The sequence below is a fragment of the Palaemon carinicauda genome, chromosome 3 (genome assembly GCF_036898095.1).
Source record: "Palaemon carinicauda isolate YSFRI2023 chromosome 3, ASM3689809v2, whole genome shotgun sequence".
Taxonomy (NCBI): Eukaryota; Metazoa; Arthropoda; class Malacostraca; order Decapoda; family Palaemonidae; genus Palaemon; species Palaemon carinicauda.
Genome location: NC_090727.1, coordinates 161,108,741 through 161,120,858, shown reverse-complemented (window position 1 = coordinate 161,120,858; position 12,118 = coordinate 161,108,741). Strand labels below are relative to the sequence as shown.

At 33.1% G+C, this 12,118-nt stretch overlaps 1 protein-coding gene across 9 annotated transcripts in view; it reads right to left on the bottom strand.

The window, feature by feature from the left end:
- The window catches only part of LOC137638734 (ankyrin repeat and sterile alpha motif domain-containing protein 1B-like), a 182,360-nt gene that overhangs the window by 30,134 nt on the left and 140,108 nt on the right, over positions 1–12,118 (bottom strand). For 8 of the 9 annotated variants that reach the window (XR_011044177.1, XR_011044178.1, XM_068371072.1 and 5 more), the window contains 6 exons: positions 4,121–4,289; positions 2,960–3,070; positions 1,898–2,110; positions 1,386–1,573; positions 579–959; positions 243–388 (listed from right to left, as the gene is read on the bottom strand). Coding sequence is in view for 7 of the 9 variants with exons in the window: in XM_068371072.1 (XP_068227173.1) it covers positions 243–388; positions 579–959; positions 1,386–1,573; positions 1,898–2,110; positions 2,960–3,070; positions 4,121–4,289 (1,208 nt within the window). In the remaining 2 variants the exon portion in view is untranslated. The remainder of the gene's footprint in view (positions 1–242; positions 389–578; positions 960–1,385; positions 1,574–1,897; positions 2,111–2,959; positions 3,071–4,120; positions 4,290–12,118) is intronic. The other variant, XM_068371073.1, reaches the window with a different exon arrangement.

The window sequence follows — 12,118 nt, the reverse complement described above, 5'->3', positions numbered from 1 at the left end:
GTACTGTATAACCTAGCATCAAAGTGTCATCTAGTAATCATTTCAAAATTCAAATTCCATTATCATATATACTGTACTACACTGGTTTTTTTCATCTATTACAAATAGCTGTGCAGTGCCGTGTAATATTTTTAACTAAGAGTATAGTAGTTAAAGCTTCTCATAAACAAAAAATACCTTAATGAAGTTTAATCCTAATTTAATATAAAGGACAACAATGTATTTAAAAAATTTTTCCTTACTTGGCAGGTGGCTGAGGTGCGTTACGTTTCTTAGTGCCTGAACGACGAATGGTATTTGTAGCAGTCTCTGGAGGACGCCGTTCCCGAGAAGTACTAGAGGGCAAATCATTGAATAACTGTTCTTTAAGCTGAGAGATGTCCGAGTTCTGGAATATTATTAGTTAGTCATTAAAATGTCAATAAAGACAACTGAAGAGACTTTTCTTGATTAAATTTCACACTAAATCTACAGAACATTACCAAATGTTTTCTTACAGTGCCATAATATTTTTGTTCTTTTTTAACCAGCACTTGCAAGATTGCATTGACAAGAAATGATGGAAATTAATGACTCACCAACTTTGTAAGTTCAAGACTTAAATCATGAGGATTGAGTGCAGGTGGTAGTTCAGGTTCTAAAGGCCGCTCTCCAAGCGATGCTAAAATTCTTTTTCGGTGACCGGGTCGAGTGATTTCCAATACTGTAGTTAATTCAATTTCCCAAACTTTTCTTACTCTTTCCATATCACCAAAACCATTTTTATGGAAGTTCTGTGCATACTGAGGTAACTTAATAGAGTCTAACCACGCTTCAACAGTGTCAGGGAGGGTGTATGTTGATCTTAAAGCATGGAGAGGGGATGGTAGACGAGAAACAGCTTTCATCACAGTATGTTGGTGGGTTGGCTGGGTAATACCCAGTTCTTGTAAATCCCCAGCTTCTAGTATACCACCATTCTGATATGATAGAATAGATGTATTACTTGATAAAGAAATTTACTAAGAAAAAGTTAAATAATTATACTTCTTATTTTATTGCAATTTTTATTTGTGATAAAAATTTACTTGATATAAGTAGCAAAGAACATACTAAACAAAGTCAACAGCAAGAAACTGAATAAAAACTTGTCAACAATGTATACCAAACTTATATCAATTTATGTCTCCTCAATTTTCAAAATATAGGAGACAAAAGATGCTTTCCACACCTTAAAATTACATTGATGATGTAAAATATTTCCCAGATGGCATAAGGTATCTTTTGTTGGCCAACCTTACATTATCATGATTAGAGCTATTTTATTACGTTCAAGATGCAAAAAAATCACATACATTATCTCAATTTCGGATCTAACACTACCCACTAGATTCATTTTCACTTACCATGAAGTCTGTATCATCATATCCATGAGCAATGAATACATCTTCATACTGGGGAAGGCCAAGTGCACGTAACCAAGCTCCCACAGATTTTTCACCACCTTCAAATGTAGTAATTTCTACAACATCCTCACTACTTCCACTGCTAGATAACAGACCTAACCCTTGTTGTGAGGGAGACAGGGATAGTCCTACAGAAATTGGAAATAAAAGATAAACTCATTATTCTTAAGCACTTTTCTTAGTTCTGGAAAACAAAAACACCAAAGACAGGATCTTTTGTTTACTTTTATAAAGTAAAAGAAAAAATGAAAGAATATTTTTTTCACTAAATTCTAATAAAAGGGCATACACTTTCCCAGTTTTGATTATGATCAATGAAACCTCGGATTACTTCTAAATGGCTTTACAGTATGGATATTCATCACTTCTAAATGGCTATACAGCACAGTTATTCATCAAAACAGCCTTGAAATCTTACAAACTACTAAAATAATCTACAAATTGTAACAAACCTAGTCTGGTTTGAAATTCATGTTCAAGCTCGGCCATGAAGACGCTCTCTCTCGCTAAGCCACCCCCAAAGCTGGCCATAATATCATTGATTCTCGCCCATTCTTCTGCCTCCTCTAAAGGGGAGAGCAGACTTCCCATTCCTGGGGTAGGTACGCTTGTTGGTCCCATATTGTCTCGTCCTCCTAAACTACCCATGGCACTGTTCCGACATCCTGGAATAATTTTCAAGGATGGACAAATTAATGATGAGAAAGTAACCAGGCCTTTCAAAACAGGTCATTTAAAACAGCTTCAACCCAGCAACAAAAAAGAGATAATAGCACAGAACAATAATCTTTTGAAAATTCCTTTGATTTCAAAATCAACTTTTAAAAAACTAACACAAAAAATAAAGGAAATAATTACTTAAGTTGAAGATTATCCACTTATTTAAAGTAAAGTTCTAGGGTAGTTTTACAGTAATGGTGTACATAAATGTTAATCAATACCCCTGCTAATCAAAAGTGTTTGCATGCTAAGATCATCTTCCTAATAATAGACTATAGAAATGCGATGTAAAGTACAATAAATAGTATTATGATACTTTCGTGTTAGTGTGTTAAAGGATCCTAAAATTAAAATGATTGACACAAGAAATCACATTCACCAATTGGACATATAGTAAAGGTTAACAGCAGGAAAGTTTTGATGTATTTCTGTAAATACAAAATCCTCTACCACTAAAAAGCAAACAAATCTGGCATGTTTTGAATGTATAGCGATGTGAATTATTTTGAGAGCAAATCTGCAACTATATAATAGGGATGGTAGTGTGGATTTGATAAGATTTACATATACATTTTGACAGAAAAAAAAAATTGTAATTATTTTTCAATAAAAACTTACTAACAATTATTTTATATAAATCATGTGGAAATTTGTAAGTAGGTAACCCATTATATCTGTAGGTCACATTATTTATGTCCAAATAGAAAGGTCTATATTAGAAAACCTCAAACAAATGATTATGGACAAAATTCAGCGTTGAACAGTGACAAAAATACTGGAGGAATTCAAAATACCTCTATCTAGCGAGGGCTTGAGAGATGAGGTTGTGCCAAGGGAGCGAGGGCGTTCTAAGGCAGACACCTCTAGTGCTCCATCCATGGGCGTAATGCTCCCACGGAACAGCCCTGGCAAATAGGGAAAAGAATCAATGTTAGTGTGGGGGAAAATGAAAGTTTTCCGCTCAAAAGGGTTACGTGGCATGCATTATAAAAAAATGCTGAATGTGTGTACACTATATATATATATATATATATATATATATATATATATATATATATATATATATATATATATATAATGTACTGTAAAATCATGCATTACGGTATTACTATCCTTACCTGGGACAAAATATCGATTAAAACTGTTGAAACTCTGAGGCAAAGTATTGGCATGCAATACACTTAAACCCCAAACAAGAACATTATTCTTCAAGCCTTATGTGGGACAGCCTTGTCCTCTCATAAGTAGCTACCCATGTTGCGTAAGATACGACCTTTCGCACACCTTTATTTACAGAAAGAGCTCTTATCCTTTAATACATTCATTCGGTGTTGGTTTGGATTTATGGATTTGGGCTATACAGGCCAGTGTCGAGGTTTGTGAGGCCATTCAGCATCCAAGTGCATCTATGGTAAAACGCTAACTTACATTAAGAGATAAAAGTTAGAGGAGGTAGGACAGCAAGATGGAAGAAAGGACACAAGAACGAAGGTGTAATATAGAAAGCTCTAAAGCAAATGCAACAAAGACTTAATTAATGCCTACAGAGCAAACTGACAGTACTAACCCTCTACGATGTCATTCTACGATGTCATTCAATGTTGTAGCAAGGATTTTCGTTTAAACCAAATGCTTAAGTGATTGCCATAAGCAATATATATATATATATATATATATATATATATATATATATATATATATATATATATATATATATATATATATATATAGTTACAAAATTATTACTGATTTCAAAGTCAGTACTGGAATCCTTGAATTAAGAATATTGTTTTTTAAGTAAATATCTTAATAAACTACACAGCATTTTCTCCCTCCTAATACCTTCCCCTATCTTTCAGGATTAAACCATTCAGAACCCTACAGAAAAATCAATAGTAAATAACAGGATGCAAAACCCACGAATTTTACGTATCGCTTAAATTTGAATCACTTACCAGCAAACGGGACGTCACTCTTGACCTCTTCGATGTTATCAGTAGAGACGCTCTTATCAGAGAGGGAGGCGGAAACAGAGGAGAGCGAACAAGATGACCCACCTGCATCAACAGCCAATACTTCTTCAGGTTCGGTCTCTGTCTCGATGTCCCGTGAGCCCCGTTTCTCCTGGGAAGGGGAAAGGTTTGTTATTGAAGAAAACCTCAATAATGTTAAAATTACCAAACAAACACTTAACAGCAAAGACTGTGCTACTGACAGCTACCATACTCGTATAAAGGTAAATGACACGCTTCTTAATGTAAAACCCTTTTCAGTGGGATTAAAGTGATAGTATTATAATACGGTATTTCTTCGTGTCACAATGTTTGTGGATCACTAACATACAAACACGTATCGTTGAGTATCTCATAAATAATACCATAAAAACACCAATGAAATATCAATTGGTAAATAATCACCTGTGTTTATCTCTTCCATTTACGATATATATGGAGCACAAAGCTAAATGGTGAATTGGATTGAATTATAAAATTTACGCTAAGGGCCAGGCACTGGGACCCATTAGTTAATTCAACGCAGTCATAAATAATAAAATATGATAGAGTTACTTCTGACGATTTGGCACAAAATAAGATATATAAAGGTATTTTAGAGATACAAATTGCATTGAATTAATTTCAGAGATTTCAAGTCCGTAATAGAGTCTGGAGGGCACATCTTTGTTATTCACGAAGAACTTATAGCCAGGGACAGCATGCTAGTCAATTAAATTAAAACATTGGAGTCTTAGATTTTCCAAATTAGTTTTTTTTTTTTGTCTCCCATTACAAAAATTTCATTTGGCATTAGAATGATACAGTTCCTTGTTAATACAATTTTCAAATTACTAAGGCAAATTACTTTAATTGAAAATCTAGTGTACAACTATCAAATTGTTCCCGAAATTATTAAGTCTCAGAAATAGCGGCACTAGCTACCTCCATTTCACCATATAGGTTCTTATACTGAGCAAGGTCTGAATATGTTAAGACCTTGATACAGATGCTCGTGACCCACTACATATGATACATGATATCCTGGAACAGTGGGAATAAAATAGCAATGCTGCTTACAAACCAAAAGTCGAGATGTCGTACAGTAAAATTTCTATTTGCTTGGGCAAGGCTCCGGTAAATCTGGACCGTGGGCTCCATCATTACTTATTAGGATATTTTGAACGAATCGTAAAACCCGATCTGGTATTATTATTATTATTATTATTATTATTATTATTATTATTATTATTATTATTATTATTATTATTATTATTATTATTATTATTACAAGCTAGGCTATGACCCTAGTTGGAAAAGCAAGATGTTATAAACCCAAGGGCTCCAACAGGGAAAAATAGCCCAGTGAGGAAAAGGAAACAAGGAAGAAAATAAACTACAAGAGAAGAATAAACTATGAAAATAAAACAACAGGTTAATTACGACACTCTCAAAATGATTTACAGATAAATAATTCTTAAAACCCAATATTTTACTGTTGGTAAGAGCATTAAACTACTTGTGCAATGACAGGACATGTCTTTATTTTCAAATCCAACCTATAAATTTATCCCTTTACTAAAACCTTGGTTCATTTCAATAGAGAAAACAGACGAAGTGACATTAAAGGGATTTAACTTTTCAAATGTCTCTAAATACTTAAAAGTTCATCCTTTTCATAGTTAATACACTCGAAACTTTCTACATTATGTAAGTAGCCGTTTTTGGTACTTAAGCATTACTAAAACTGCAAAAATGCAAATACAATTTTTTTCCCAAGGAAAAAACTCGAAATAGTTATTTTTTCAACCTAGTAATATAATGTTTACCCATTTTACTGATAAAATTCCCAAAATTGAAGAAAAAAAAGTTAATCATCAAGAACATTACGTCATGTTCGCATTTTAGTCTTCAAGATGAAGCACAAGCAAGTTTCAAAATATTTTACGTAAACGCTGAATACCAGTCACAAACATTTACATCACAAGGTAATAAACTATATTTCCCAATTCAAATAAACAATGAACTTCTAAATGTCTCTCAACACGTAAACAACGAGAAGTTAACCAGGTTAACAGCTTATTCGGCAAAATCCGGATAAACATTCTATCAAATCGCATAACAGCTATCATGATCAGTAAATAATGTTTAAGGGGAGATGAGTACAGATATTACTGTCAAAGAATGAGATAGAATATAATGAAATATGAATTATGCAGTCAAATATCACAAGTTATTTTGGGATATATTAACACACACACACACACACACACATATATATATATATACTGTATATATATCATATTTATATATATATATATATATATGTATATATATATATATATATACATATATGTATATATATATACACATATATGTATATATATATATATATATATATACATATATGTATATATATATACACATATATGTATATATATATATATATATGTGTGTGTGTGTATATATATATATATATATATATAAAGAGAGAGAGAGAGAGTTGCATCATATCACGAGGACTGCATAAGAGTTCAAACGAACATAAGAAAGGGAAAACAAATAAATTCATCAGACAAGATGAAACCCAAACAAGCAGGAAGAGTGTGCGAGGGAGGTTTAGAGGAGGAAGAGGCTGTGCAAGTGTCCTATCCCACTTGAGAGGAAAGAGAGTAACCGATAAACAATAAGATAAACAGCAGAGAAAGCAACAACCCCGAGAGGGGAGATCATTATCCGTACCACAGCCAAAACAAAAACCAGAGTTGGGGGGGGGGGAGATACGTGCGACGTAGCGAAGCCTGGGAATTCAAAATGGCCTGAATTCTATCTGAACATTTATTTTATACTTATAAATTTATAATTTGACTACTAAAATGCGGTTATGTATTTTCGATTTACGAAAATTTTGGCTGTATAGCTGGTGCTCAGATAAGGGAAGACCGGTAGGAACACTTATAATGTTATCAACTTCAACTGTACTCTCTCTCTCTCTCTCTCTCTCTCTCTCTCTCTCTCTCTCTCTCTCTCTCTCTCTCTCAAAACATGGCCATTCTATTCCACGGAAGCATGCTCTGTTTGTAAATGGTATTTTCGGCCATAAGAGTGAGGTCGATTGTTTAAAAAAAAAAACGCATAACAACAGACTAGTTAGTAAAGATTGTCCAATGCCTTAGATTTGAGTGTTAACATTATTGTTACGATCAACTATATCAAAATGTAGGTTGTGTAATACACCTACATTAATGTTTTACTCCCTTAGAAATTAAATCACCACATAATAAAAAAAATAACAGCAAACGAAAAAAATAGGTAGTAAACATAACAATAACTATATTTAAGATTAAATTAAAGTATTTATATTTTACAAGGCGCACAAAATACTCACAGTTCACCTATCAATAATAATTTACATTAATTCGTAAGACGGTGCAGGAATAAGCTATACGTCTCTATGAAGTGACACCACAGGTGACGACAAAACCCAGAGATTCTTGCAATAAACATTTTAATATGTAAAAATAAACTTTTCTCCCAGGTCCTATAACATAACATTGATAAATTTAATCTACTGTACATATAATAATTATGCACAATCTAGTGTCTTCGGCATTTTTTTTCCCATGGCGTTACACTAGTTTCTTATTTTTTAATGAAAGTTTTCTTAACTTCATGAAACTTTACAATTATTGGGTGTTTTTTTTTTATTCTGACACGTATCACTTGACATCGCATACAGAATTGAGGTTACTGAAATGGTTCCAACTGCGTAGTTTGCATCATATTTAAAAGTAGAATGTGATCCACAAAACTACTTGTATAACACACACACACACACACACCGAGCCAAAATGGAAAAAAATATTGTAAAAAAATTACATTCAATACAGTTCGCTTTCTACATTATGAACGTATTTATCTACGTCAATGCTCATTATTTTGTCACCAACAGCAAAACAAACCATATTTTCAAACATGTCAAAACATAAATGGCGTTATGGATGACTTTCGAGCTGCAAATTTTAAATGGCGTAACGTGTTGTGGACAGAAGTATCTACAGGCTAATCTACAGCGTGACGGAAAATAAAAACATGCCTGCCAAGGATGAAGAAATGACGCCATGACTTCCAACCGTCCACCGCACGTGCATACAGACAGAAAACAAGCCTTAAATCACTGTCGAATTATATAAGATTAATAAGGAAAAAAGGGTGGGAAGTTATTCACCACCTGTTGTTTATACATATAAATGCTATTAATATCTACCCATCTTAAAACGACTTTCGCTCCACTTATCACGAATGCTATTGGCAGCAAAGGCTAAACATGTGACATCACAAAGCTTTGGTGCGACTTATTTCATTCTGCCCCAAGTATTCAGTGATAAGGTCTTGCCAAAATTCAACCGCAGGCCATGCGTGAAATGGTCACGTACGTCCATTACCGAATAACTCAGTCAAACAAAAATGAGGTCGATTACATTTTCAAAATAAATTACAGGAGGGGAAGATACGATTTTGCAAATGTGTATGACAATGAAGTGATTTAATTCATTGTTCTAATATGATTTTGAATTATTTCTAAATTATTCAAAATAGAAAATAATAAAAACAAAATAATTCTAGATGCATAACAATAAATTACATTCTGACATTACGAAATAAAAATAAACTATTAAATAAAAGAAACACCATAATAAAGTTATAGCGAGTCGCACAGTTGAACAGATTATAAGAATAAAAAGAAAAATATTGGTATTAAAGAGCATTGGCTAGACACTGAATTGCTTAATGAGCAGTAGGGCCAATCCATATGACCCAAATCTCATACATATCAATATTATCATTGCTATCATTATCAATAGCCAAGCTTCCATCTGGTTGGAAAAGCATAATTCTACAAACCCAAAAGGCTCCAACAAAGAAAGCAGCCCAGTGAAGAGAGGAAATAGCAAGTAAATTATATGTGCGTAATGAATGAAATATATAAAACATTTCAAGACCAGTAACAACGTTAAGATATATCAGTCATTTATAGACTGTTCAAAAAGACAAGCATTTGTAAAATGTTCGGAATTCTGAAGTTCAACCAATCTAACCATGAATAAGACCATTCCACAACCTGGTCATAGGTGGAATAAAACTTCAAGATGTTAGTTAATATTGTGTCGTATAATGGCGAATTAACTGCATACCTACGGTATGACACAGTCTGGGAAGATTTGAATGCAATAGATGGACTGAATTATGTGCAAAAACTCATGCAACATGCACAAAAAATAGCTCGCCTAACGACGCTGTCACAGATCAATATCCAGATCAGGTAAGGAATTTAATAGACCGCAGTGGGAAGTTGTTGGAGGTTTATGAAAAACATTATGAACAGGAATAAAACAACTATGACGATTACCTGATATGTGGACCAACCAGAACAAACGAAAAAAAGTCCGTTATTCTATCTCGGTTATAACTGTCAGTCGAAGAAGACGCTAACCTTGAGGTTTTTTTTTTTTTTTTATTTTGGTAAGCTAAGTATTAATTAAACAGGTAGGGACTTTCAAGACAAATAAAGAATAATTTCCTTTTAAAATAATCGAGAATAAAATAGGAATCACGAATTATCACATTAAAGAAGGACCCTAAACTGTAAAGCAAACAAAATGGGTACAAAACATTTTTTGAGGAAATATTTCTGAAGTCATATCTTTGGTCAAACAAATATACCCAATAAATACGCGTTGATATTGTGAAGAAAGTCTTCAGTATGCGTTATCGACGATATAAGTTTTTTGTACGATACGAAATATCCACCATAACATCTGTTGGAGCCCTTGGGCTTATAGTATCCTGCTTTCCAACTAGGATTGTAGCTTGGTAAGTAGTGGTAGTAGTAGTAGTAGTAGTAGTAGTTAGTAGTAGTAGTAGTAGTAGTAGTAGTAGTAATAATAATAATAATAATAATAATAATAAGACAGTAGTGCCAAAGAGCTACCTTTGCCAACATGACATAAAATGTTAACTTAATCTAACCTTCATTAGTTAGGGAGTAATATAACCTTTCTGTCAACTACGCAGTATGTTCTTTATTAGCTCGTTCCCCTATAAAACTCACGGGGGAAAAAAATCAACACATATAATGACACTTACAGGACGTAATCACATGACCAAACAAATGTCCTAACTTTAGTAGATATAAAAAACTAACCCAACTTCACCTGATGTTCGAACGTTTTCATATAAAACAAGGCAATAGTACATTTCATAAAAATTAAAGTCGTTATATTACGAGAATTTGAAAATAAAATCAGTGAGAAATTTAGTTTCAAAGTAAAACAAACATCTTGTCTATATTATAAATATAAGACACAGGAAATGACACCATATATTGAACAAGGCAATTAAGCGACGAGTTCATGAAAGATCTTCCTAAACTTCTGAAAATTTGTTCTTTCGAAAAAAAAGAAAGAAACAAGGTGCCATTGTATACGAAAAGCGCACTTCTTCCCACGTGAAGAAAAATGAGAAGTTTATGAATTGCGTAAATAATATTTTGAGGGGATTGTATATCTTCATATAACCAAACTGTCTGATTGAATTACAGTCAGAAATGTCTACGGGGAAAACTGTGAAGCGTCATGAAATTGATATTAAGCAAATGGTGTTATTACATGAGAGAGAGAGAGAGAGAGAGAGAGAGAGAGAGAGAGAGAGAGAGAGAGAGAGAGAGAGAGAGAGAGAGCATCTGCTACGATACGTGTTAGGTCATTGCAAAGATGCATAAACTAAAATTTTTGTAAAAAATTCGATTTATTCTCGGAAATATAATCAACATTCCATTAAACTTGTAAAATATTCTTATACAAGAAATAAAACTCACATGTAAAATAACATGACAAAGTCATACCTATCAATCGAAATATTTAAGCATAAGACTTCATATCAGTGCTTTTGTGTGAGTACATAACTAAATTACAGCATGGAGTTGAGGCAAAAGTAGTTGAACCCTAACATAAAGTTAGTGAAAGGTGCAAATTACGGCAAATACAGTTGAACCCTAACAAAACTCGAGGTAATTTATGACTGCAAGCAAGCCGAAGACGGTGGCTCCTCAGCATCCTGATCTTTCCCCTGACAACGTCTCTTCAATTATATAAATTTCATTTAAAATTCTTCATGTGATCCTTGACTGGAAATTTACTTTTGAGAAGTTTTTTATTTTTCAATTACACAATAAAAATTGGCTTGTTGGGTTTTATGATTTTCGGTAATCAATATATCCTAGGTACATGTTTTAATTCTCCCATTTTACCTTATTTTCAATTATGTTCTTCAGTTGCTCACTCTCATCTTGATTTGATAGACTAAACATGTTCTATTAAATTCCTTGCTTCTGATCTGGATATTAATGTATCACCGGTGTTCAGTTAGTTCTTTGTGCATGTTGCACAAGATTTGTACCATGCTGTAAGTAGTATAAGGTATTCAATTTTAATAGCCTTGCCTTTTACACCATAAGGCTCAATACTAATCAGTATTCTAGAAGGAGTTATTCCACCTGTGACCTGACCGTGGAATGATCTTCCTTATCTGTTGGTTGGATCGGTGGAACTTTAATAACAATTTTTTTACAATTACACTTTTGTTGAACAGGTTAACATGAGTCTCTTTTCATAGTTTATACATGACATATCTATTTTTACGCTTTTAATGGTCTTAAAAATTTTTATATCTTCTATTCATTACTTCTCATATATAGTTTGTTATTTATATAGTTCCTTTCCTCACTGGACTGCTTTTCCTATTGAAGCCCTTAGGCTTGTAGCATCCTGCTTATCTAACTAGGGTTGTAGCTTGGCTAGTTGTAATAATAATGCGTGCTTTCATTCATGAGAACTCAACATAAATAGGTAACGAATAATAAATAACCGTATCATAAAATACTGTACATGCTTGCAATTTCAA